The 26,130-nt window shown below is 34.5% G+C and overlaps 15 protein-coding genes across 15 annotated transcripts; 5 read left to right on the plus strand and 10 right to left on the minus strand.

Moving 5' to 3' along the window:
* Nucleotides 1-26: 26 nt before the first annotated feature.
* On the plus strand, nucleotides 27-1,263 carry DFA_06050 (uncharacterized protein; the record flags this gene model as incomplete). Its single annotated transcript, XM_004361706.1, has 2 exons — nucleotides 27-1,109; nucleotides 1,216-1,263. 2 exons carry the CDS (start codon nucleotides 27-29, stop codon nucleotides 1,261-1,263), a joined length of 1,131 nt encoding a protein of 376 aa, XP_004361763.1.
* Nucleotides 1,264-2,199: 936 nt separating this feature from the next.
* On the minus strand, nucleotides 2,200-4,029 carry DFA_06051 (putative cholinesterase; the record flags this gene model as incomplete). The annotated part of the gene is made up of 3 exons (XM_004361707.1): nucleotides 2,200-3,567; nucleotides 3,663-3,761; nucleotides 3,853-4,029. The coding sequence occupies 3 exons, from the start codon at nucleotides 4,027-4,029 to the stop codon at nucleotides 2,200-2,202; spliced, it is 1,644 nt and encodes a 547-aa protein (XP_004361764.1).
* A 412-nt stretch (nucleotides 4,030-4,441) lies between these two features.
* Nucleotides 4,442-5,580, minus strand: DFA_06052 (uncharacterized protein; the record flags this gene model as incomplete). The annotated part of the gene is made up of 2 exons (XM_004361708.1): nucleotides 4,442-5,039; nucleotides 5,177-5,580. The coding sequence occupies 2 exons, from the start codon at nucleotides 5,578-5,580 to the stop codon at nucleotides 4,442-4,444; spliced, it is 1,002 nt and encodes a 333-aa protein (XP_004361765.1).
* A 529-nt stretch (nucleotides 5,581-6,109) lies between these two features.
* Nucleotides 6,110-6,904, plus strand: DFA_06053 (uncharacterized protein; the record flags this gene model as incomplete). The annotated part of the gene is made up of 3 exons (XM_004361709.1): nucleotides 6,110-6,189; nucleotides 6,436-6,542; nucleotides 6,693-6,904. 3 exons carry the CDS (start codon nucleotides 6,110-6,112, stop codon nucleotides 6,902-6,904), a joined length of 399 nt encoding a protein of 132 aa, XP_004361766.1.
* Nucleotides 6,905-7,333: 429 nt separating this feature from the next.
* On the plus strand, nucleotides 7,334-9,937 carry DFA_06054 (Ras GTPase activation domain-containing protein; the record flags this gene model as incomplete). Its single annotated transcript, XM_004361710.1, has 6 exons — nucleotides 7,334-7,534; nucleotides 7,965-8,294; nucleotides 8,360-8,782; nucleotides 8,873-9,282; nucleotides 9,370-9,823; nucleotides 9,884-9,937. 6 exons carry the CDS (start codon nucleotides 7,334-7,336, stop codon nucleotides 9,935-9,937), a joined length of 1,872 nt encoding a protein of 623 aa, XP_004361767.1.
* A 295-nt stretch (nucleotides 9,938-10,232) lies between these two features.
* On the minus strand, nucleotides 10,233-12,239 carry DFA_06055 (putative mitochondrial rna splicing protein; the record flags this gene model as incomplete). The annotated part of the gene is made up of 4 exons (XM_004361711.1): nucleotides 10,233-10,722; nucleotides 10,790-11,166; nucleotides 11,278-11,460; nucleotides 11,541-12,239. The coding sequence occupies 4 exons, from the start codon at nucleotides 12,237-12,239 to the stop codon at nucleotides 10,233-10,235; spliced, it is 1,749 nt and encodes a 582-aa protein (XP_004361768.1).
* Nucleotides 12,240-12,760: 521 nt separating this feature from the next.
* scsB (succinate-CoA ligase) lies at nucleotides 12,761-14,017 on the minus strand (the record flags this gene model as incomplete). Its single annotated transcript, XM_004361712.1, has 1 exon — nucleotides 12,761-14,017. The coding sequence occupies one exon, from the start codon at nucleotides 14,015-14,017 to the stop codon at nucleotides 12,761-12,763; it is 1,257 nt and encodes a 418-aa protein (XP_004361769.1).
* A 732-nt stretch (nucleotides 14,018-14,749) lies between these two features.
* DFA_06057 (Mitochondrial RNA helicase) lies at nucleotides 14,750-17,548 on the plus strand (the record flags this gene model as incomplete). The annotated part of the gene is made up of 4 exons (XM_004361713.1): nucleotides 14,750-15,446; nucleotides 15,533-15,733; nucleotides 15,818-16,001; nucleotides 16,072-17,548. The coding sequence occupies 4 exons, from the start codon at nucleotides 14,750-14,752 to the stop codon at nucleotides 17,546-17,548; spliced, it is 2,559 nt and encodes an 852-aa protein (XP_004361770.1).
* Nucleotides 17,549-17,615: 67 nt separating this feature from the next.
* Nucleotides 17,616-18,909, minus strand: DFA_06058 (uncharacterized protein; the record flags this gene model as incomplete). The annotated part of the gene is made up of 2 exons (XM_004361714.1): nucleotides 17,616-18,388; nucleotides 18,465-18,909. 2 exons carry the CDS (start codon nucleotides 18,907-18,909, stop codon nucleotides 17,616-17,618), a joined length of 1,218 nt encoding a protein of 405 aa, XP_004361771.1.
* Nucleotides 18,910-18,980: 71 nt separating this feature from the next.
* Nucleotides 18,981-19,329, minus strand: DFA_06059 (uncharacterized protein; the record flags this gene model as incomplete). The annotated part of the gene is made up of 2 exons (XM_004361715.1): nucleotides 18,981-19,258; nucleotides 19,326-19,329. 2 exons carry the CDS (start codon nucleotides 19,327-19,329, stop codon nucleotides 18,981-18,983), a joined length of 282 nt encoding a protein of 93 aa, XP_004361772.1.
* A 254-nt stretch (nucleotides 19,330-19,583) lies between these two features.
* DFA_06060 (actin) lies at nucleotides 19,584-20,808 on the minus strand (the record flags this gene model as incomplete). Its single annotated transcript, XM_004361716.1, has 2 exons — nucleotides 19,584-20,693; nucleotides 20,791-20,808. The coding sequence occupies 2 exons, from the start codon at nucleotides 20,806-20,808 to the stop codon at nucleotides 19,584-19,586; spliced, it is 1,128 nt and encodes a 375-aa protein (XP_004361773.1).
* A 411-nt stretch (nucleotides 20,809-21,219) lies between these two features.
* On the minus strand, nucleotides 21,220-21,906 carry DFA_06061 (uncharacterized protein; the record flags this gene model as incomplete). The annotated part of the gene is made up of 1 exon (XM_004361717.1): nucleotides 21,220-21,906. One exon carries the CDS (start codon nucleotides 21,904-21,906, stop codon nucleotides 21,220-21,222), a length of 687 nt encoding a protein of 228 aa, XP_004361774.1.
* A 148-nt stretch (nucleotides 21,907-22,054) lies between these two features.
* DFA_06062 (uncharacterized protein) lies at nucleotides 22,055-22,375 on the minus strand (the record flags this gene model as incomplete). Its single annotated transcript, XM_004361718.1, has 1 exon — nucleotides 22,055-22,375. The coding sequence occupies one exon, from the start codon at nucleotides 22,373-22,375 to the stop codon at nucleotides 22,055-22,057; it is 321 nt and encodes a 106-aa protein (XP_004361775.1).
* A 104-nt stretch (nucleotides 22,376-22,479) lies between these two features.
* Nucleotides 22,480-23,610, minus strand: DFA_06063 (uncharacterized protein; the record flags this gene model as incomplete). Its single annotated transcript, XM_004361719.1, has 1 exon — nucleotides 22,480-23,610. One exon carries the CDS (start codon nucleotides 23,608-23,610, stop codon nucleotides 22,480-22,482), a length of 1,131 nt encoding a protein of 376 aa, XP_004361776.1.
* A 134-nt stretch (nucleotides 23,611-23,744) lies between these two features.
* Nucleotides 23,745-26,092, plus strand: DFA_06064 (glycoside hydrolase family 47 protein; the record flags this gene model as incomplete). The annotated part of the gene is made up of 3 exons (XM_004361720.1): nucleotides 23,745-24,614; nucleotides 24,682-25,095; nucleotides 25,169-26,092. The coding sequence occupies 3 exons, from the start codon at nucleotides 23,745-23,747 to the stop codon at nucleotides 26,090-26,092; spliced, it is 2,208 nt and encodes a 735-aa protein (XP_004361777.1).
* Nucleotides 26,093-26,130: the final 38 nt, after the last annotated feature.

A 26,130-nucleotide genomic window follows, 5' to 3' on the forward strand; every position in this document is an offset into this window, starting at 1 on the left:
AAATAAATAAATAATATAATATAAATATGTCTGAAGATAGTAATAGAGGAGGAGGAGGAGAGAGTAGTATAATAGTAGACCAAGCAGAACATCTAAACAACATATTGATTGATCCTATTAGCTTATCAACGATAGAAGATCCAGTATTAACAACTTGTGGACACAGTTTCTCACGTGAAACAATAGAAGATTGGTTATCAAAGAAACAAACATGTCCTCTATGTCATAAAACTATATCAAAAGATCAATTGACACCAAACTATAGTTTAAAAGAAATCATTGATCATTTAGCTGCAATTCAAAATAATCAAAATAATCAAAATATTATAAATAGTTCTTCATCTTTTATTCAAAATGATAATAGTAGTAGTATAATTAGTAATAATAATGTAAATAGTAATAACAACAATCAAAATAATGATATATTATCATCACAAATATCAATGTTGGCAAATCAATTGGCAGATTTATCATCAAAGATTGATCAATCTACAAAGATAGCAAAACCAATACCAAAAGAAAAGGAATATATTATCAGAGAGATATGGGGAAAGGAAACAAAAGCATGTGCAACCATGATGCAACGATCGACATGGGCAGATCCATTCATGACCTATTTTTTCCAAGGAGAAAGTTGGACTAAAAGTGGAAGTGAATGGTACTTTGGATGCATGCTCAACTATGCCTTGAAGCGAGCCCGAGTATGGGGTGTCTTTAACAATAAACCAGATCGTAATGGAGACCAGATGCTCGGTGTCATGATATGCCAACCACCAAACGAAGTAGGTGTTCGAATTGTTGAAATGATAAAGGCTGGTATGGTCCTCGCCACCTACAAGATGGGTATAGCCCCACTGTCTCGAGTACTTAATCTGTTTCAAAAAACAGAAAAGGTTCACAGTGATGTTACCAGAGGAAGACCACATTGGTACATCAATGCAATCATTGTAGACATTTTAATGAAAAGAAATCACATTGGAACTGATCTAATCAACACTGTCCTCCAATTGGCAGACTCTCAAAAGGTGGCTGTATATATTGATACTGCTAGTTCAGAATCTTTAAAATTTTTGGAGAAATTTAATTTTAAAATAATGTATCATTCTACTGTATGTATCGTGAAACTTTTATAACATTGCAATGTTATCTATATTTATAAATATATAATAATAATATTAATCCTCTCTCTCTCTCTCTTTTTTTTAAACGACATAGGAGAATGGAATGGTTGATTTTTGGGCATTATTAAGAGAACCAAATTAAATTTGTATTACATCCTCATGTCTTGTCGTCGTAATTAATTAATTTCAAAATGATAGATAGATATATTTTAAAGATGGATATATAGCACGTGATTACTATTAGTATTTATTTGTTTTTTTTTACTATTATCCTTTTTTGGTAGTATCATTTCAAAAATCTATCATAACATATAAATATATTTTTTAAATATTGTAAATATTTCATCAAAACATACATTTTTTTATGTACAGTTAACAAACAAATAAAATCAATTGATCAAAAAAGGTAGTTTTTTTTACAAACCCCACACTTCATCAGACAGATTAGATTGGGATTATACATCTTACATGATGATGTATTTGTTGTCTTGTTAACTCTCTAGAGTGAGATCCAATTCCCAGATTCAAGAAACTTGGATATTATCACCAACCTACTTTTCTTTCTTTTTCATCATCCATCTATTTATACTTTTTTGATTTATTTTTTATTCTTATCATTTCTTCACTTCAATATAATTTGTTAATAATTTATTTTAAAATATGTATAAACCAAATTTATTAAATATATCAATAATCATATTAATAATATTTATATTTTCAATTATAACAATCAATGCTCATGGTAACTTGATCAAAATGTTTGAATTGATTTAAAATAATTTCTCGTGTATTAACAAATTTTAAATGAACATTTCTTTAGATCCAGCCGAAATTGCAGAATGTAATAAATATTCTAGTATAAGTAGTTGTTTTAAACATAAATGCATGTGGTATACCAATTGTGATCCAAGACATAATGAAATTTGTTGTTTTCCACATAGTTATGAATTGTAAATAAAATAAATAAACAAATAATATATTTAATCCCTTTTTCTTTTCTTTTTTTTTGTGTGTATTAATAATTTATAATAATATTAGTGAATTTTAATTTAATTGATTAATTTCTTTCTTTCTTTCTTTATCTTGGATTATCATAACCCATTTCATCAAGATAATCACATTGTGATTTGAGTAAACCGGATTGAACAAATGGAGGTGTTTGGAAAATCATAGTTTCATCGGTCGTTGTGTTGTAGGTTGGCCATTCGACTGGAACCGGGAGACCAACGTTTGGATCGCCATTGACGACGAAATTCATCCAATAGTTGTTCATGTTTATCGATAGTTGTTGTTCACCATCGGTGAGGGGTACACCTCCACGAGCAGCACTATTCCAGACGTACAAGAGTTCACTTCCATGGCAAACATGACCTACGCAATCTGGGAAATTGGGTCCCCAGAAATCGGCACCGGTCACATGTTGGAATTGGTAGTTGTAGATTGGAACATTGTTACTGGCTTGAATGTCGGCAATGTAACGTGAGGTGTTACGCACTGGACACACAAAGATATAGTCTGTGCCGAGGGTTGATAGGACGGGACGGTTGTCTGCACCGACGATGGGTGGGTAACGGTCGTTGATGAATGGAGCATGGTTTAAAAAGATGAGACCTAATGCCTCCTCGTATTGGAGAGCCGATACGTTCTTGGCGGCTGCTTGGTAGATAAAGATGAGTGCTTCTTCAGAGACACTGCCAACGATCATTGGAACTTGGTAGAACTTGCCAGCCTTGATGAGGTTGAGTGGCTGGTCGATAATATCGTCGCCGTCAATAGTTGGTGTCCAGGGGAGGAACGATGCAAGTGGAATGAGTGGGTCGAGACTTTGTTGTGCCTTTTGTTGGCCAAGCAACACTTGGTCGACTGTAAGTGCAAGCAAACAATCGGCATTTTTGAAACTACATCCAACGGCATTGGCAAAGAGTAAAGAGTATTGTTGGGCAATCTCTTGTGTCTTTAGTCCCAATGTCCATGGATCACTCTCGACAATGACACGATGGAACAGTCCAAAGGAGAGTGGAGAGGTAATGTGAGTGGCAATCGATGTGGCACCGGCACTCTGACCAACCAAAGTAACTTGATTGGCATCGCCACCAAAGAACTTGGCATTGTTTTGGATCCAATACAATGCTTGACGTTGATCTTGGAATCCAAAGTTTCCAGTAAAATCATCGGTAAGCAAGAAACCCAATGCACCCAAACGATAGTTGATCGTTACAACAATGGCTTCAGCCGATGATACCATAGTATCGCCAATATAAAGTGTTGAAGCAGCTGATCCTTGTTCGAATCTACCTCCTGGAAGAAAAGCCATAACTGGTCTCAAAGAAGAGGTGGTATTTTGAATAACAGACAATGGTACAAATACATTTAAATACAAACAATCCTCACTTGTTACATTGGGACATGTTCCAGGTGGCAATTCACACATTTGTGGACATCCTGCCTAAAAATAAATAGAAAAGAAAAGAAAAGAAATATAATTAATTTAAAAGATATTTTAGAGTTGACACTGCTCACTGTCACTGCATGAATGCATACTTGGAAATTTCTAGCATCTAAAACATTTGGAGCCCATGATTTTGGATCGATTGGTGATTGCCATCTCGCAGGTCCAACTGGTGGTGCAGCGAATGGAATCTAAAATAAATAAAGACAAAGATTTATTGTTTAGTATATCAAGATTGATATATATATATATATAAATATAAATAGATTTAATAAAACATACACCTAAAAAAGCAGCATAGTTATCATAAACTAAACCTTGAACTGAACCATAGATTGTTTCAAGAATTGCTGTATTGTCTTGTTCCAAAGGATCAACAAAATTAAATGCACTTGTAAAAGTTGTCAAACAGCCAATAACTACTATTATTAATAGTCCAAAGAGTGATGTTGATTTCATCATCGCTTCTCTTCTTTCTTTTTCTTATCTGTACAGAATAGATATATATAAATACAACAATTGATTGATTAAGTTAATGATACAAGTTATTTATTATGATTGAATGTTAAAAAGAAACAATGGAGAAGAACAGTAAACTGTTCTACAAAGAGGAGGAATCAGAAGAAGGAAGTTTACAATGACATTCAACAAAAAATATCTTGTAAACTTTTTTATCCCTTCTCGGGTGATGTCATGAGTTTGATCACAATTCATCCACCAACCAACCGATTTGATTTTAATTTTATAAATTATATTATCGGGGCAGCATCCCTCCCGAAACAGTAAAGTGATCTTTGTTGTAATATTTTTTTGTTTTGTAATTACTTTTTTGATTTTATTATTTTGGTATTATTATTATTATTATATTATCTTATTGTTGGTCTACTTGTACTTGTTCTTCCTCATCTTCTTCAATTTGATCAAATTCATAATCTTGATTGGTGAGTCTAGCTTGTAATATTTCGATTGATTTTTTAGAGATGACCAAGGTGTCTTTTTGGAGGATTGAGTAGACATTGATACCACGATCTGGGACGAGATCAATGTTGATGATGTTGTAGGCAGCCAAATTAAAGTTGTTTGAGAATTCATTGTTGACGAGCAATGAACGACCCCATGCCTCTGGCAAGAGTTGGACGAGCTCCTTGGTCTTGTGTGTCTCGACTTGGAGATCATCGACAATGATCAACTTGCCTTGAGCAAGCTTGGTCGAAAGAGCGACGCAGAGTGCTTGCTTACGGACCTTCTTTTGCAATGAATGAGAGTGGTCACGTGGCTTGGGTGGGAAAGCACGGGCACCACCAACCATTTGAATGGCATGATTGGTACCTTGACGGGCACGACCATTACCCTTTTGTGCCATTGGCTTCTTGTTGGTTCTCTCAACATCTCCCATATTCTGAGCATAATGAGTACCTTGTCTAGCCTTGGCTCTTTGCCATCTAATCATTCTATGTAATAAATCAATTCTATAATATATATTATAATATAATATATGGTCTGTTAATTTCCTTTTTCAAACTTTTGTTTTGTTTGTCTGTGTTTTGTTGTAGCAAGTTGCAACCACATAAACAAATCAATCCAATCGCAATCAATATTGACTTACCTTAATGGAACTTTGAATACGCTATTTAAAAGGTTGATTTCACCAACTACTTGTTTAGAGTTGAAATCAATGACTTGATGTGAAGTGACACCAGTTGGAGTTCTGATTTCATTTCTATTGTCTGGGAATTCAATGTCGTTGAGAATGTTGATATTTGGTTCTTGTTGTTGTTGTTGTGTTGAATATGTACGAGTATAGTTGTTGATGGTATTATTACATGAAAAGTTGCTATTTTTGCCAAGCAAGGTAGTACTGGTACTGTTAGCGCTATATGATTTTGACATGGTCGAGTATAATGCAGATGTCGATGCAACGTTGCTGCTATATAATGAGGTTGATCTACCAACAACATTGCTGATAGACATTGATCCAACACGACTTGTTAATGATTTGATTCCAAACATTTTTTATTCTTTCTTCTTTGTTGCGTTTCGTTGATGAATGAATGAATGAATGTGTAGGTATCTAGAGGTGATGATGATGATCGAATCGTTGTCTCTTTCTTTCTCTCTCTCTCTTTCTCTCTAACAAAGTAACAAGTAATGATCATTAAAGTGGATGATCAGATGAAGCCAACAAAAAACGAAGCATCAAAAAAAATTGAAAAAATGGTCGCCATTTAAAGTGCGAGTATTGAAAGGTGTACTTTAGAGCCTTTTCTTTTACTCAAGATATATATATCTATGGTTCATATCATTTCATAGATCTATATTTATTACTACTAGTATAAATATGAGTGAGTTGTATTAATAAAGAAAAGGTATTGGTCTGTCTTACACCAAATTCAATTATTTGTATGGGCAATGAGAAAAAATATTTTTTGTCGTTTTTTTTGTGGGATCATAGCGATGGTGAGAGAATGCTTGATTGCCTGAAGCAGATGCATATTCAAGCAGTTATACATTTTATCAATATATACATACAATAAAGAAAATGTCAAAGAACGGTGTATGGCAATTAAAGAAGGTCGTATTGCAATATTGCGATCATAGTGGTAGCAGCAAATTCATCAGGTAAATGCAACCAATCAAAGAATCTTCAATCATCTAGTTAGCAAAGTAGTAGTCTGTCTTTATCACCACAGCGCAGTTTGATGTTCAACTAAACAACAACAGGAGGATACAAAACACGTTGGATGATGGTCATCATTGAAGAGACAATCAAGACGAATGACTACAGCACTATATCGAAAAGAGATGATATCAACCATATGTAGATTTCAAGTAAACTAACATTTCGATCAACAAACACTTCTATAGAAACATATTACCAACATTGATTCAAGAGTATAAACAAAATAATCCACAAATCGAATTTGTAGAAGAAGTAAATAGAGGAAGACATCCACAAGCAACTGCTACTTATGGTATGATATGATACAACCAAACAACCACACTCGTTGATGAAGATGACGAATGACTTGGAATCATTGATCAAAGTTAAACTAGACATTTATCTTTGAATTCATTGTTTGATATTGTTTATTTACTCTTTCTTTTTGTTCATTATTTAATAGTTTCAGGAAAAAAGAAGATTGTACCATTAAGAGGTGAAGAAGAGGAAAAGGTTGTTAAACACTTGGACAATTTAAGAAATACAGCTGGTTTTAAGCCAATGAAGTTTGGAAACAGATATATCAGACAAACTCAAAGCATTCAAGGTTTATGGCATCCATTCTTAAATTTCAATAATCAATCATCATCTGCACCATCCGAACAAAAACAATAAATTAATAATATAATAATAATAATAATCCAACCATGTTATTTAAATAGAGTATTATTTCATTGATGGTTGGTTGGGGGGTTCAACCTTCAACCCTACCAATCTTATCCTGGGTTTGGGATGATTTCCCTCGAACTTCGACTTCGAATCCGCTTTTCATAATCAGCGCAAACAGCAAACAAAAAGTTAAAAAACTTTGAAAAAAATCATCCAACGCGATTGGTTGTGTGGAGAGAGTGTTTCTGTACAGCTACCTTGCAATTGTTTAGAACAAAGATTGTAATAATATATATATAATACTGTTGTACTTTTACTAAAAAATAAACAAACCACTCCCCCTCCACTCATAGAAGATAGATAGATATACATATACTACATATATACATATACTTGTACAACAACAACAAAGATAGACAGATAGAAAGATATAAAATGTCAGATTTAAATATACAACACCAAATGAGTAGTAGTCCATCTACCTCTAACTTTCACGATAATAGAAAGTCTGTTTACATTCAACAGTCAAACAACAATAGCAATACTGGACGTTCACCACAAAGAAGCGGAGGTGAATGGGGATTTGTTGGTAAAATCGGTGTTGCCAAGACATCGGTACTTCAAAAGATAGGAAAGGTATGTTTCACTATATATATCTAATCAATCAACCCACACCTTTATATAAAGTAGAGAGAGATAGATAGAGTAGTAGCAAGTAGAGAGTAGAGAGAAAGTAGTGGTTACATGTGAAAAGGGAAATGCGATAGCCGTACCCCATCTCTCATCTCTTCATTGATCATTATTAATAATAATAATAATAATAATAACCCTTTCAATATTAAAATGATGATGCCCTTTCGATGAATGTGTGTGGTGATGTCATTCCTTTCCATTCCCCTCTGTAACTTTATAATAATATCTCTACTCTACTTTCATTCATTCATTCCATCCATTCCATTTATCCGATGATATTTTATTGTTTTTTTTCAATTCCCGTAATCCATCATCTGAAACACCTTATTAACCAAATTTCCTTTCGATCTCGATTCGATGATGATAATAATAGGTTGAAGTGACACAATCAACACCAGAATTGGTTATTAATAATATAAAGGCAAAAGCACTTAAATTGCTTTATGAAGACACACTAAGAACTTCAAAAAAGTTGGTTAGCAAACTAGAGGCACAGGACAAGGCCACAGAGAATCTCAAGACTGCTCTCACTGCCATCACCAACTACTACACCAACGAGTCAATGACTGGCCAGTCCATCGAATCTGTCGTCACTCTTCACAATGAATTGATTCAATACCGTATTAAATTTGAACAATCCATCAACAATCGTTATATTCTTCCAGCCGATGCTTTTCTTCAAACTACTATTAATCCTGCAAGAGTATGTCAAATTATATATGAAACCAAACATTCATTTTTCTAATCAATCTTTGTTTCGTTCTTTAGGATGCAAAAGCTAAATTTAGAAAAGCAAGATTAGAATATGATTCAGCATTGAATAAATTAAAGATGGTACAAGGACAAAAGGAATTGGATGCCAAATCATTGTTTTCAGCACATGGTCATCATGCCCAATACAAACTTAAATATTTGCACCGTCAATACGACGCTCATCACGCACTCCATGATACCATCACTCGTCACTCGTTTGAATATTTGGTTCAATCCATTAATCTATTAGCAAGCGAATACGATCACTATGGATCTACATGTGCCTATCTCACTCAAATGGAACCATTCATCCAAGAGATGCGTACCCATGCCGAAAAGCAAAGACAAGAGTATCAAGAAAAAAAACAAGAAGAAACAAATGCCCTTTTAGAAATTGCAAATGAAAAGGAAGAAACTAAATTTAATGAATTAGTAGAGGTAAATATACAAAACAAATCAAAAACAAATCAAAAACACATTTTTACAAAACAATCAAATAACACTTTGTCTATATATATATATTTTTAGATTTTCTCATCAGCAGATTTAGCAGTTGTAAATGCTATTTGTTTATCATCTGGTAGTGATCAAGATAATATTCTTGAGGATTTGGTAAAGATTTTAGATGCTCATAAACAAACATTACCAATCATCAAGTTGGGTATTTCCAAAGAAGTAGAATCCACGCCATCTGCTTCAACACTTTTCAGAGGAAACAGTACAGCCACCAAGTTGATGACAGCTTTCACCAGAATGACTGGTTGTGGATACCTAAAGACCACCCTCAAACCACTCATTGAAAGAATTACCAAAGATCCAAGTGGATATGAACTTGACCCAGACAAAGGTGTAGATACAACTGGAAACAGTGAAAGATTGCAAGGTATCTGTCAAGAGTTCCTTGAATCTATTTATAGTTCCTTAAATCATTGTCCTTTGTATGTAGAAAGAAACAAAGAAAGATATATATAGATATGCGCTTGATCAATATCTAATTTCTTTTTCTTTATTTTTCATTTATTTAGACCATTTAGAGAGATGGCAAATCATTTACAAACTGAAGTAGTAAAAAGATTCCCAGATAGTAAACATACTTCAGTTGGTGGTTTTATTTTCTTGAGATTCTTTTGTCCATGTATTCTATCACCAGATAGTGCTGGTGTGGTCGACACTTCATCACTTACAATGGAAGCTAGACGTTCATTGATTCTTGTAAGCAAGGTTCTCCAAAATGTTGCCAATGGTATTCTATTTGGTGCCAAGGAGGCCTACATGAAGGAAATGAATTCGTTTTTAGAGAGAAATATCGAGGGTGTCAAGGTATTCTTGGACAATGTTGCTACATTGCCACCAAGCACAGACTATACTCCATTAGCATCGATACAAGAGGTCAAAGCTAAAGAATTACCATCCATTCATAAATTATTAATTAAGAATCTTGAAAAGATATTCAAGACTCTGGGTCAATACAATCAACAAGTATGTAAAAAAGAAAAAAAAAGAAAGAAATATTTTAATAACCATTTATTTTTATTTTAGTCTGTAACCTTCTCACTTGTATCAGCATTGGGAAGACTTGGAGATACAAATTAACATATTTTAAACAAACAAAAAAATAATAATAACTAACCTATCAACAAATTAAATTAAATTAAATTATTAATCCATGCGCCTGTCACCCAATTACATCATTTCACAAAGAATCCTTCCTTTCATCCCCCTCCCCATCCTTACCCATAACATAATGTATTTTATCAAGTAATCCATAAAAAAGCACATAACAAATAAAAAAATCAAGTTAATAATTGTGGATAACCCTTAATTCTGCCACTTATATACATATATATTTTCCTTGACCACATACACAATACAAAATGTTATAGTTTATTTATTCTTTCCAAAATCGATTTCTCATTCTCTTGATTAATCCAATCTTTGGATGTGCGTGTTGTGATTCACGGTTGGAGTTGGGGGTAAAGGTATCTTGCATTAATCTATGTTGTTGTTGTTGTTGTTGCTGTTGTTGTTGAAGGAATTGAATACCTGGATGGTTTTGAGAATGGAATTGATCATATAATAAAGGATTCTTATATGAAATTGATTTGGGGTTGTTGTCGTTGAACCCAGCCTTCATTTGGAATTTTGATGTATTTGTGTAGGGAAGGATATTATTGACTTGACAATATCTCTTGGTGGCTGCAAATGTAGTAAGACCACCTCCAACAATACAAGTACAAACAAGATAAAAGCTATAGGGATGAGTTTCAAATCCATTGAATAAATTCATACCAAAGAATCCTGAAAGCATAGATCCCATACCCGCTGACATTGTTACCAAACTAACCATCAAATTCATTCTCATCATTTTATTACGTGCACTATAGAAAAAGGGTTGATTAATAAAGAGACTGATACCATGTGCTATATATATATATTTATACATACGTATCCAATTGGAAATTAACGAATTCCTCTGTACTACTAAGTGTTTCTTTTAATTGAGTGATTTCATTTGATATTTGTTCCAATTGTCTCATATAGGTTTCCAAAAGGATTTCCAATTCCTCATGTTGATTTTTCTTTCTAGTTCCACCAGTTGCATTTCTAAAGGTTAAATACATGAGAGCCATATCCTCATCAGACTGATGGAGATTATCCAAAGCATCGGTAATCTCTTTAATGGTTACTTCAAATTGATTCAATCCTTTTTTATGATAAAGGAATAAATTTTCCAAATTATGTTCTGGATTTTCATTTAATAGATCCAATTCCTTTTGGATTAAACCAAATATTCTTTGATGTTCTGTTGTTAATTTTTTACACTTTTTAAATAATAAATAAAGAAAAAAGGATCATTACATTAAAATCAATGTCATACATGGATAATCAATGTCATACATGGATACTACTACTACTACTACTACTATACATACAACATAAATTAAAATAGCTTCTAAAACCTTAAATTCAAAAGGTAAAGTTAAAGTTTCGGAAAAGAATAAATTGTTTTGACTTCCTAAATATTCCTTTATACTTGGCACCAATTCATTTCTAACCATTGTGTTTTGTGGATCAAATAATATGATTTTGTTGTATTGAACAATAGCTTTTATAAACTATTAGAAATGTGATAATGATTAATATTCATTTGGATCGAATATTTTGTTTGTTTGTTATTTTAATGATGTATACATACACCAATACTTATAATGAAAACTTTATCTCTAGCCAAGATTGCAGGCATTTGAGCAGGAAAAGAACTATCGATAGAACGTAAATCACGAGCTTGTAATTTCATTTCAGGTGATAGAGTATTCTTGAAAATGATTTGGTCCATTGCGACACCATTGATGCCCACTTCGAGCACTTTGAATGATCTTGATTCAGGTCCAAATTGAGGTGTTGGTTGTAAAGAGTTGATGGGATTGCTGCCGCCGCCAAGATGTGAAAAGGGGGTTCCTAACCCTGTATTGCTATTGTCCATCATCTTGGTCTTGATAGTCGAAGATAAAGACCCTGATCGATCAGATTGTCTACCAGGTGCATGTATTTTATGAGCCCATCCAGACTTGCTCGTAGAAGATGATGTTGTACCATGACTAAAAGGTGATTTCGTTAACGGATCTAGTTGTATAGAATATCTTGGTCTTTGATATTGTTGTTGTAAGTTTGTAAATGTATGTTGTTGTTGTTGATTATAATTATTATTATTATTATTATTATTATTATTATGATTATTATTATTATTATTATTATTATTGTTTGTACTATATAATTGTTTACTACTAGTATTACTACATTTAATCAATTGAAATGACGATACAATGTTTGAACAATTGTTTGATAAATGAGTAATACTAGAATAATATTTCAATATATTATTATTCTTGATCATCTCTCTTTATCCTTTCTCCTATCTCTATCTATCTATCTATCTATCTGTCTGTCTGTCTGTCTATCTGTCTGTCTGTCTGTCTGTCTGTCTGTCTGTCTGTCTGTCTGTCTGTCTGTCTGTCTGTCTGTCTGTCTGTCTGTCTGTCTGTCTCTATATATCTTTAACCAACTCGAGTTAAATAGTCTTCTGACAAAAAAGGTTTTGAGTAAAGCCGACTCAATATTATCAAAAGTTAAAGTGTTTCGACGTCGGTGGTGACACACGCAAAAGTCATCATCATGATGTTGTACCCTTTTTTTTTTTTTATAACTAAACTGGAAATCAACAATATATATTTATATTTATATTTATATTAATAACTACATATTTTCTAAACCAAATAATTTAAAGAATGTTATTATTAGTGGTGACCTTCAAACATGTTTGACCAACAATATTAATATTATATATTTTTGAATTTTGTATTTTGTATATGTTTTGTGTTGAGGGAAAAAATAAATATTAATAAACAAATTTCTATTTTATTTACTAATTGAGGCAACAGCTTTGATGGCAGCATCGTCCAAATCATTTGCAGTGATAATGTTAAAACCAGACTTTTCTAAAATATCCTTTCCGATTTCGACGTTGGTACCGGCGAGACGAACGACGAGTGGGATCTTGAGACCGACTTGCTTGCAGGCACCGACGACACCGGCAGCAATGACATCACACTTCATGATACCACCAAAGATGTTGACCAAGATAGCCTTGACTTGCTTGTCCTTGGTGAGGATCTTGAAGGCTTCGGTCACTTGCTTTTCAGTGGCACCTCCTCCGACGTCGAGGAAGTTGGCTGGAGTGCCCTTGTGTAATTTAATAATGTCCATGGTGGCCATGGCCAAACCGGCACCATTGACCATACATCCGATATTTCCGTCCATACCAATGTAGTTGAGACCGTGTTGCGAGGCTTCGACCTCACGTGGGTCTTCTTCGGCAATGTCACGCATGTCAAAGATATCCTTTTGACGGAACGAGGCATTGTCGTCAAAGTTGATCTTGGCATCCATGGCATAGATCTTGCCGTCGGTGGTTTCGGCGAATGGGTTGACTTCGACTTGAGTGGCGTCACTCTTGATAAAGAGCTTGTACAAATTCTCCATTTGCTCTTGGGCAATCTTGAGCTTGTCACCCTTGAAGCCGAGCTTTTCAGCAAGACGACGGGTTTGCTCTGGTTGCACGCCTTTGGTAATGTCGACAACCTCCTTGTAGATGAGTTCTGGTGTCTCTTCGGCGACAGCTTCAATGTCGACTCCTCCCTTTGGACTGGCCACCATGACGGGACCACCCGAGGCACGGTCCATCAAGATGGCAAAGTATAATTCACGGGCTGGGTCGACCGATTCAGCAATCATCACCTTTTGCACCAATGTGCCGTCGGCGGTGGTTTGCTTGGTGACAAGATGCTTGCCGAGCATGTGACCAGAGAGCTCTTGGGCTTCCTTGCCAGTGGTGCAAAGCTTGACACCTCCCTTGTATCCAGTCTCCTTGAATGTTCCCTTTCCACGACCACCAGCGTGTACCTGAGCCTTGATGACGAGCTCCTTGGCATTCAATTCGCTTGCAGCCTTTGGTGCTTCATCAGCCTTGCTAATAACACGCCACTTTTGTGTGTTGACACCATATTGATCCATCAAACTCTTGCTTTGGTATTCATGTAGATCCAAATGACGTACTTGTAATTTACCTGGATTAAACTTGAGGTATCCTCCCTGTTTGTAATTTGAAATGATCATTTTTGATTAGTTTTTAAATGTACTACTATAATCAATATATCTCTATTTCTGTAGTTGGTTTAGATCGTATCATCTTCTCTATATATCTATTTATATCTATATCTATCTCATGAATATATATACTTACAGCGGACTTATATAAAGGGGTACGAATACTATTAAAGACAGACATTGTTGCTAATTTCTAATCTATAAGATGATTAAAGTTGTTCTCTTCGTGATCATCGTAATACCCCTCTGTAGGGAACATCTCCCCAAATTGAAAAAACCAAAAAAAATATTAAAAAAGTTGGTGTGCATCTGCAGACAAACACACGCAATTATCTCTTTCTGTCTGTCTTAATCCCTATGTCGGACTTCATGTCATTTATTTGTATGTTGTGTCTACAATATTAATATTGATAAATAAATAGTTTTAAACTTTTATGTACACACCATGTATATTTAATGGGCAAAATTGGTTCCACTTAAAAAAAAAAAAAGTAGTTTAAGAAGTTTGATCTCATGTCTTGATCTTATCAATTAAAACCTTATGTTGATCATTCCAAATTGGATTGTACGTTAAACCTAATTCAATGATCAATGACAAATAGTATTAAAGTATTTAATTTGGGCCAAAAAAAAATACGTTATTCCATAATTAATTCGCGAGAAAACTATGAAATTAGTTTCATTCATCAGTCATTGTGTGTCATTAATATTAGTAATACTACGATATAATAAGAATATGACATGATTAGATATATATACTCTAAAACAGCTTCTGCATCTTTATCATTATCATCAACATCGTCATTATATTCATCTGTACTACTTCTAAACAACAGGTCGACAACAACAACAACAACAACAACAACAACCTTTAATCGTTTTTGTAGTACAACTACTTCTACTTTATCATCTTTTGATACTCATACAACAAATAACAAATCGAAATTAAATTATGCAAGTCATAAACCACAAATACAACATCAAGATCATATAGACTTGAGAAATACATTCCCAAGCGAAAATGTTACTCCTCCTCCTCCTCCCCAACAATCTACCATTTGGAACAAAAAGGAAAAGTTTGAAACCATCATTGAAATGAAACGGTTTGACATCAAGTTGGATAATGTAAACTATTCACTAGACCTATCTTTGAATTCAAGAGTAGGTGATATTATATCACAAGTTTGGCTTAAAAAGTTGGAATTGGACAGTCAAGATGACATCAAGACCTCTGCTGCTGCTGGTGGTACAGTTGGACCAAGACAAATGAGAATGAATCCATTGTTTTACGATCAAACAGTGGAAAGAGAAAAAGAAAAGACTAGAAATGACAAGAGTTCTTATGTTTTGGTTATTGATGGTTTGGCTCATACATCAAATCATACTGCTCCTCTAATAGATTGTAATTCAAATTCTATTATTAGATTGGAATTAAAGTGTATGTTTAAAAAAAAAATAGAATAGAATAGAATACACATATTCAAATATGATTATTGATTATTGATATCATTTATATTTATTTAGCCGAACATTCACATCCATATGCAAAAAAAATAACATTCTCTAAAGTTGGTGAAGAATTATTTTCACTTTATAAATCAGCTGGTGTAGAGTTTGAGAATGAAACACTTGACGATCAGGAAATTAGAGAATATATATCAATGTTTGAAAATGAATTGGCTATTTGTCAACCTCAAATGTTACGTGATATTTTAAATGAAAAAAGTATGTTCCAAACAACAATACAAGTAATGATTGTACAATCATCTTGATGATATTAACGAACCAATTATTTATTTATTTGAAAAGAATTAATGAAAAAGGTATTTTATTCAATGATTGAATATATGGAAGAACAAATTGCTGTTACAAACCAGAAACAAAAACTTGCTCATAGAAAAGAAAATACAATGGAAGATTTCCATGTCTCAGATCAATTGAAAACAATTGCAAATTTAAAACATCCTCATAATTGGTTCCCTGTTGCAAGAGGGTAAGTAAAACAAAAAAAGACCAACCTATGAATTAATTAATTTATTTATCTTTATTTATTATTTTTCTAGAATGAAAAGAAAATTTATTTTACATGTTGGACCAACAAATAGTGGAAAGACTCATAATGCATTGAAAAGATTAATGGAAGCAGAGAATGGAGTGTTTTGTGGACCACTTAGAATGTTGGCGCATCAAGTATATGAGAAATTAAATACTGAAAATATTCCATGCAATCTAACGACCGGTCAACAAGTTATTGTCACTCCCAATGCAAGACACACTGCATATACGGTAGAGATGGCAAGCACTAGAGATGAGGTCGATGTAGCTGTTATTGATGAATTCCAAATGTTGTCTGATATTGACAGAGGATTCGCTTGGACACGTGCTATTCTTGGCATTCCAGCCAAGGAAATTCATCTTTGTGGAGACAATACAAGTGTTGAATTGGTCAAACGTATGTTGGATTTGACTGGTGACACGATCGAAGTGAATTATTATGACCGTCTTTCGCCGTTGGTAGTCGATACCAAACCTGCTAGTCTTGGTCGATTGGAAAAGGGTGATTGCGTGGTGGCATTTTCTAGAAGAGAGGTTTTGACAACCAAGGCATCGCTTGAAAAGATGTATGGAAAGAAGTGCTCTGTGGTTTATGGCGCTTTGCCACCCGAAGCACGTGTGCAACAAACTCGTGCATTCAATGATACCTCTTCAGATGTCCAAGTCATTGTGGCAACCGATGCCATTGGAATGGGTCTCAATCTCAACATTAAGCGTATCATTTTCTCTACCATTAAAAAGTTTGATGGCAAACAACAACGTCTTCTCAAGCACAGCGAGTTGAAGCAGATTGCCGGCAGAGCTGGAAGATTTGCTAGCGCATACAACGTGGGTATGGTCACTTGCACAAATGCACGTGATTTACCAACCATCAAGAAGCTCCTAGAGCTTCCCAACGTTGCCAACGAGCGTGCCGGTGTTTTTCCACAATGGGAGCAATTGGAAACTTTTTCAACACTCCAAGACAACCATAGCATACCATTCTCAGAGTTGATGACCATGTTTATCGAACACACCGAGTTGGACAACCTCTATTTTTTGGAGGACATTGAAGACAAGCTCCGAGCGGCCAAGCTCATTGACCATTTGGATATGGAGGTCTCTGATCGTTACATATTTATCATGGCACCCATCAAGAATGGTGTCGAGATTGAAAAGAAACTTGTTCAGTTTGCAACTCAATTCTCAAACAACAAAGAGGTGCGCCTAAGAGAGAAAATGCCTGAATTCTCCTCTTCCGTTTCCAAACAAAAGCAATTGGTCGAACTTGAAATCATCTATGCCATCTCTGACCTCTATCTTTGGTTGGGTCAGCGATTCCGTTCTCGTTTCCAAGATGTTGAAAAGGCCAGTCAAATCTGTAACGATATTAATGAAGCCATTCCACTTCTCCTACAAGACGATCGTGATACCAATAGTAAAAAAAAGAAAAGATCAGATAATGACAGAGAAAGAAGAAGAATTCATAAAGAACTATCATTTTAATAATAATAAACCAACCCATATAATTAATTATTTTTGTTTTTTTGATTCGAATTAATTTTTATGCATTTCATGAAACTGAATACAATTGATTTGAAAGACATTGATTAATGTTTTTACCAACACCACCTGCATTTGGTTGAATGCTACATCCATTTAGATGATGTGATCCAGTTGATGATCCTGATCCAGTTGATGATCCAGAACCAGATCCTGAACCTGATCCTTCAGACATGTGATGACCAGTAGAGCCAGAGGTGGCAGTTCCTTCAGACATGGTGGCATGACCTCCAGTGGCAAACATTTTGTATGGAGTTCCAGAGCTATATTGTCCGGTTGACATTACAGAACCAGCAGTTGCAGTTTCAACCTTGCCATCGGCAAAGGTGTAGACCCAGTTGTTGGTAGAGTTGCATTGAACCAACCCAAAGAGGACAGAGTTGGCTGTATTACTGTCACCAGTGGTAGAGGTACCAGTTCCAAATCCAGTTCCAGTGAGACCAGTTCCAGATGTTCCAACTGGTCTTGCTGATGACCCTGATCCAACCTCTTCTTCATCGTCGAAAAAAGAGGCAAAACTGATACTATCTAAAAAGTCCCAGTACTTTGACAAGTGATCTTGTGGGGCGACACCTTGGATGAGAGGAATCTTGTAGAATGAAATCTTTCCGCTTGATGATGTTCCACTTGAAGCAGAAGCTGGTCCTGATCCAGATCCAGATGAGGATGATATACCACTTGATGCAGAGTGTGGTCCTGATCCCGATCCAGAAGAAGATGCAGTTGCAGTTCCAGAACCAGAACCAGATCCTGATCCTGTTCCAGATCCTTTTAGATCACGTCCTATTGAATAAAAGAGTTAATAAACCATACAAGGTGTAATAAATAATCCAATCGACTGACTGCAGACAAAACATACTAGTAATAGCCATACATTTAAAGGTTGGCATCCAACGGTATTGAGTAAGCTTGGATGGTTGTAAATTACATCCAGTGTAGGTAGAGATTGTTAAAGAGGACGATGGGTATGGTGGCAAGACAGAGGAACAATTGTAAGTTCTAAAGAAACCATACGAAGAACCAGCTTTTTGACACTCACCCGAAGCAAAAGAGGTAGAGTTGGATGGTGAAGAGGAGCAATCGTCGGTGCCATAGTTTTCGACTGTGATTTCATTGTTGGCACCACACGTGATGATTTGATTCTTGAAACACACTCCAGATTGAAGAACAACACCTCCGATACTTGAACTTTCAAGATTGCACTGTGGTTCGTTAAAGGTTTCAATGGTCACCCATGATGATGATGCAGCAACAGATGCAATCAACAATGAAACAATTGCTATGATGACTTGTAATAACTTCATATCTATCTCTATCTTTATATATGTACACGTGAATGATGACTATTAAACCATAGTCTGTCGTTTTATGATTGTTAAACAGAGAAGTAGACGAGTTTACCTGAAATTAATTTCGATGAGCTGTTGACTGGGTTTGCCAAGCAGCTTTGACGAGATACCTCTCTTAAACGTTCAATCGCCCCAGATAAGGTGGGTTCGGAGCTAGATCTAGCTAGAAAAGGTTGTCCAAAGCTCGGAAATATTTTCTTGTTTGTAAAACGAGTAATTCGTTGTGATTCGAAATTACCCGAGCCTGGTGAAATTACCTTTTCGCTACAATCTTCTATGGTATCGATTGATTGTTTTTGTTGATCTGGTAATTGTTATAGTCGAGGTTTAGAGCTATGGGTTAGGGTTCCATATGTCGGGGTCATGTTTGCACATGTTTATGTTGATGCAAGTGGGTTGGGATGGGCCGCTTGGTCAATAAAGAGATTAGGTGGATTAAAGTGAAAGAGAAAGAAAGAAATAAAAGAAAGAAAGACTAAATAAAGACTATCAATTGTTTTGTTTTTTTGGGGTTTTTGAACACTACTAACGAACGAGGATAAAATCTACTCGTCAGCTAGATGGTTCGGGGTGAGTTTATTATTTTTACAACATTATATATATTGAAGGGGACAGGGGGGGCAAATTGCTTAGAAACACTTTCTGTGGACGATGGATGGACCAGACTCGTCGTATTCCTCCTTGGAGATCCACATTTGTTGGAAAGTGGAGAGGGAGGCAAGGATGGAACCACCGATCCAGACAGAGTACTTACGCTCAGGTGGGGCGATGATCTTGATCTTCATGGTGGATGGAGCAAGGGCAGTGAGTTCCTTGTTCATACGGTCAGCAATACCTGGGAACATGGTAGTTCCACCAGAGAGAACGACATTACCGTAGAGATCCTTACGGATATCAACATCACACTTCATGATCGAGTTGTAGGTGGTTTCGTGGATACCAGCAGATTCCATACCGAGGAAGGATGGTTGGAAGAGGGCTTCTGGGCAACGGAAACGTTCGTTACCAATGGTAATGACTTGACCGTCTGGTAATTCGTAAGACTTTTCGAGTTGAGAAGAGGTGGCAGCAGTTTGCATTTCAGACTCGAAGTCGAGGGCAACGTAGGCGAGCTTTTCCTTGATGTCACGGACGATTTCACGTTCGGCGGTGGTGGTGAAAGAGTAACCACGTTCGGTGAGGATCTTCATGAGGTAGTCAGTAAGATCACGACCAGCGAGATCGAGACGGAGGATAGCATGTGGGAGAGCATAACCTTCATAGATTGGGACAGTGTGGGAGACACCATCACCCCAGTCCATGACAATACCGGTGGTACGACCAGAAACATATAGTGACAATACAGCTTGGATGGCAACGTACATGGCTGGGGTGTTGAAAGTTTCCAACATGATTTGAGTCATCTTTTCACGGTTGGCCTTTGGGTTGAGTGGGGCTTCACTGAAGAAAACTGGGTGTTCCTCTGGGGCAACACGGAGTTCATTGTAGAAGGTATGATGCCACATCTTCTCCCTATCATCCCAGTTGGTAACGATACCGTGTTCAATTGGGTACTTCAAGGTGAGGATACCTCTCTTGGATTGGGCTTCATCACCGACATATGAATCCTTTTGACCCATACCGACCATGACACCAGTGTGTCTTGGACGACCGACGATGGATGGGAAGACAGCACGTGGTGCATCATCACCAGCAAAACCGGCCTTGCACATACCAGAACCGTTATCGATAACTAAAGCCTAAAAGAAAAGTAAAAAAAAGAAGGAAATCAATTAGCATTTTGAATTGAAGAGAGAGTTGCTTGATATTGTTTTTTTAGTCTCTAGAGATACATACTTGAACGTCGTCAGACATATTGTATTATATATTATATTGTTGAATAAAAAACTGACTTGAATGATGAACAAGAGAACTCTTTTATGCTTGCTGTTCCCCTGCAAGGGAATGAAATAAACCCATTTATTAATTTTTTTTTTTATGGCTTGAAATGGGTTTTTGAACAGCAAAAACAAATATTTTGACAGGGATTTTTTAGTTTTGTGGTGCGGGAGGGGGTGTCATTTGGATCGAATTCAAGACATGATATTTTTTTAGTAAATAATTGGCACATACTTGCTTATTTCAATGATTTGTGAAAATTTTTTTACCCAACCCACCAAGATATACACACTGCAAACTTTACCTCTAGGTTTGGAATGGATGAATGGTTAAGGAAAGAATGAAAGTTTAGCGTCTCCTCTTGATAGATCTGTCTACTATGATGTTTTAGAATTCTAAAAAAGTAAATTTATTATTATTATCACTGATTGATTCATCAAAGATTAGTTTGGATTGTTCAGTAGTTGTTTGATTGGAATGGTGTAATAGTAAATCTTGTCGATTATCAAATGACAAGGTTGTATTTAGGTTTTTGGTAGATGTACGATAGTGTTTATGATAGTTGAGTAAAAAGGTATTAACTCTTGACATTAGGAATGGTCTATGTATATTATCATCATTGATAGGGTTGTTGGTTGTTTGTATAATATTATAGGACTTGTCAAACATTGTCAAATGATTTGCTAGAATATCTAATAATTTTGTATCTTGTAACTGGCATATACTATGAATAATTTGGTCGGTTGACATGAATGAATCCAAGTATTCCAAATGTGGATGATTTAATAGTATCCTTTCTATTTCCATCGTTCTTTTACAAAGACATAATTCTAAAAACAATTGATTTGGTATCATTCTTGCAATGATTAATTGTTCTATAATATCCCAACGTCCACATTTGGTAATAGCCACACTACAAGATATATCCAAATCCTTTTTTGTAATTTCAGCATAACCAGTTACAACACCTTTGTTAAAGTATTGTAATACATCTAATCTAAAATGATCGGCATACGCCAAAAATGATTGCATATCTACCCAATGTTTACCTTGTACTGCTAAATGATTAGACATTCCAATTACTTGTTGAAAAGGATTGAACTTGGCAAACAAATCAAATAGATCCTTTCTACAAGAATATCTTCTTTCATCCAATGATTGATGGTTTTGTTTGTGCATTGATTCTAATATTCTACTACCAGATTGCGGGTTTGCTTTGATTCTATGAAGGTATCCGTTGTAACAAATAGTCAGAGTCAAACTTGAATGATGTCTGGACCAATAGATAGCAGACTAGTACTGTTTCACGATCTTTCATATAATAATCAAACATTTGATGTAGTTTTGATGGATTACAAACAAACGAGTTGATTGTACCTCTTTCAACACGACCATAAGATCGTCTTGGATTTCTACCAAAATCTCCATCATTTAATTTGATTACAAATGAATAGACCAATTTACGTAAATATATATTATAATGTAATACATTCTTTACTTTTTCTTCATATTGAAGATTAAAAGAAAGTGTAGTAGTATTCATTAATTAAAATAAAGTTGAATGAATTATGAAAACTAAAAAGATTTCTTCTTCCCTTTTGTCTTGAACATCTTCACCCTTTTTTTTTTAATTTAATTAATTAATATTCAAAAAAAAGTAAATTTATTATTATTGCCAATTGATTCATCATCAAACATTAGTTTGGATTGGTCATTGGTTAGTTTGGTATGATGTTGTAGTAGATCTTGTTGATGGTTGAATGAATTAAAGGTAGATGTTGCATTGGGGTTTTGATTATAGGTACGATCATGTTTATGATAGTCAACTAAATAGGCATCTACTCTATTCATGAGGAATGATTGAGTGATAGGAGTGGTGTTGATGAACTTGTCAAACATTGTCAAATGATTTGATAGAATATCTATCAATTGTGTATCTTGTAGTTGGCATATACTGCGAATGGTATATTCATTTGACATGAATGAATCCAAGTATTCCAAATGTGGATGATTTAATAGTATCCTTTCAATCTCTTTCATTCTTTTACAAAGACATAATTCTAAAAACAATTGATTTGGTATCATTCTTGCAATGATCAGTTGTTCTATAATATCCCAACGTCCACATTTGATAATTGCCACATTAATCTGCTTGTCCAAATCCGTTGTTGTAATGTCAGAGTAATCAGTGACTCTTTCATTAAAGTATTGTAATACATCTAATCTAAAATGATTGGCATATGTTATAAATGATTCCATGTCTACCCAATGTTTGCCTTTTAGATCCGAGGTCAAGGCCAATTGATTTGTAGACATTGCAATGACATGTTCAAGAGGATTGGAGTTGGCGTGCAAGTCAAACAGACGTTTTCGACATGAATAACCTATATTGTCCAATGATCGATAGTTTTGTTTATAAAGTGATTCTAGTATTCTAGGAGCCATGGTATCAGACTTGTTTGAAGCCGTCACCATTCGAACGACATAGTACCACACGAGATCGTCAGTGCCAAACCTGAAAGATGTCTTGGCCAATAGATAACATAGTAGTGTTGTTTCACGATCACCCAAAAAATCATCAAACATTCGACATATATTGATAGGACATGCAATGATCGAGTTGATTGTACCTCTTTTGAGAGGTAACCCTGTTTGTCTGTTATAATCTACATCATTTAATTTGATTACAAATGAATAGACCAATTTACGTAAATATATATTATAATGTAATACATTCTTTACTCTTTCTTCATATTGAAGAGAAGTAGTAGTAGTCATTATTTAAAAAAAAGTTTAATATTAATAATAATAAAACAAAGTCTAAAAAGTGTCAGGGTCTTGAACATCATCATCTTCTTTTTTTTAATCATCAATTTCAACTATTCATATTTATAAATATATATTTATATATAATGAAATTCAAATCATTTCATGTATCAATAGTAATCATTATATTAGTACTGCTATTGTTATCATGTCAATTGGGTCATACTAGTAGTAGTAGTAGTAACAAAGAACAAGAACAAACGAATAATAATAGAGATACTAAAATACAAACAAATAAAGAGAAATTACCTAAAGAGTTTTCACATCTTGTCTTGGATGATAAACATATTAAAAAGAATAAAGATGAACAAGTAATCGAATCTACTACTACCATAGAACATACTAAAGAAGATAAACAAAGACAAAAACAATTCACTTCAACAACAACAACAACTCATCAAGACGACAGCAGTAGTAGTAACAAAGAACAAGAAGAACAACAAACTTCGAAACAACAACCAATATGTGATCTAAAGAAACAAGAAATAATATATACAATTAAAGATTTAAATAATGAAAGATGGATAGACAAGAGGAATGGAGAACAAGTAAAAGATCCATTTGAATTTATCAATGGACCAAATAGAACCTATGATCAAAAGGCACTCGATCTAAACTACAATGCACAAGAATTAAAGATGGCTTTGAAAAAGGATGCAAAAGAAATGTTTTATCATGGTTACAATAGTTATATAAACTATGCATACCCAAACGATGAATTAAAATCAATCACTTGTGAAGGATCGGATCAATTTGGTCAATATTCATTGACCTATCTCGATGCACTCGATGCTCTATTGGTATTTGGAGATCTAGAGGAATTTAGACAAGGTGTACAATGGGTATCAAAAAACTATCACTTTAACAAAAATTATAGTGTTTCTGTATTTGAAACTAATATTCGTATCCTCGGTGGTTTATTATCTGCTCATTTATTGGCTGAAATTCATTTACCTGTAAGAAACAAAAGAAAGAAAATATATATTTATTTATTTTTAACTTTCTTTTTCTTTTTTATTTTAGGAATATAAAGGAGAATTAATACCAGTCGCATTAGAGATTGGTGAAATATTATTAAAAGCATTTGATACACCTACTGGAATTCCATATGGATCTATTCATTTACAAAATGGAGTTGCAAGAAATGAATCAGAGATTACATGTTCAGCGGCAGCCGGTACTTTTTCATTAGAGTTTGGTGTATTGAGCAAGATTACTGGTCGTCCACAATTTGAAAGAGCTGCAAAACGAGCAACCAAGGCAATTTGGCAATTTAGATCTTCTTTGGATCTTATAGGCAATCATATTGATATTACAACTGGTCAATGGAAAATTAAAGAATCTGGTATTGGTACTGGTGCTGATTCTTATTTTGAATATCTTTTAAAATCTGCCATTTTCTTTGATGATGAAGAATATATGGATTTATTTATTAAAGTCAGTAAACATAAAAAAGAATAATAGAGAAATTAAATTATAATATTTTATATTTATTTATTATTTATTTTAGTCATATAGAGCAATTTATAGACATGTTAGAAAAGAACCATGGTATGTTGATGTTAGTATGAATCAAGGTTTAATCATTTGGCCGATTTATAATAGTTTACAATCATTTTGGCCGGGTTTACAAATGTTGGGAGGTCAATTTGAAGATTCCATTTCAACAACTAGAGCATTCCATGCAGTTTGGAGAAGATTTGGTGTGATCCCAGAAGGTTATAATTTGATGGCTGGTGCAGTTCAACAAACGCAAGAAGCATATCCACTGCGTCCAGAGTTGGGTGAAAGTTTCTATTATCTCTACACTGCAACTCATGACCCACAATTTCTAAGAATGGGTAGAGATATGATATTTTCACTCAACAATCTAACGAGAACCAAATGTGGATTTGCTGGAATCAAGGATGTAGAAACACAAACCTATTTCGATAAGATGGAATCCTTCTTTTTATCGGAAACCATAAAGTATCTCTACCTACTTTTTACAGATCAAGATGATGGAGGTTTAATTGGAAAGAGACCTTATATATTTACAACTGAAGGTCACATTTTACCAATGCAATATAGATTCTTTGAAAAAGATTCACTCTACAAAAAGAATCTAACAAGAGAAGATATATTCCCTAGAAAGGCATCAATGCCACCAATGCCAAAACCATTCAACATTATAGATCCTATCAACATCACCAACCAAGACAAAGAAAAAAACAAAGAAAAAAACAAAGATAGGCCTATAAAGGAAGAAAAGAAAAGAGAACCAGATCAATACGATGAATTGTTTAAAGAAATGGAAACTACAAACAATTGGAAATGTTCAAAACCTTCCTATCTAAGAAGTATATCTGCTGGTTCATTACAATTAGTTGGTAATCATAATGGTGAACATGAATGGTTTGAAGATCCAAATTTATTAGATTCTTTTGATCAATAAAAAAAAAGAAAAAAAAAGATAATAAATATTAATTTATT

This window comes from Cavenderia fasciculata, assembly GCF_000203815.1.
Source record: "Cavenderia fasciculata unplaced genomic scaffold Scf_Dfasci-G-p-12c09.r1-3, whole genome shotgun sequence".
Taxonomy (NCBI): domain Eukaryota; phylum Evosea; class Eumycetozoa; order Acytosteliales; family Cavenderiaceae; genus Cavenderia; species Cavenderia fasciculata.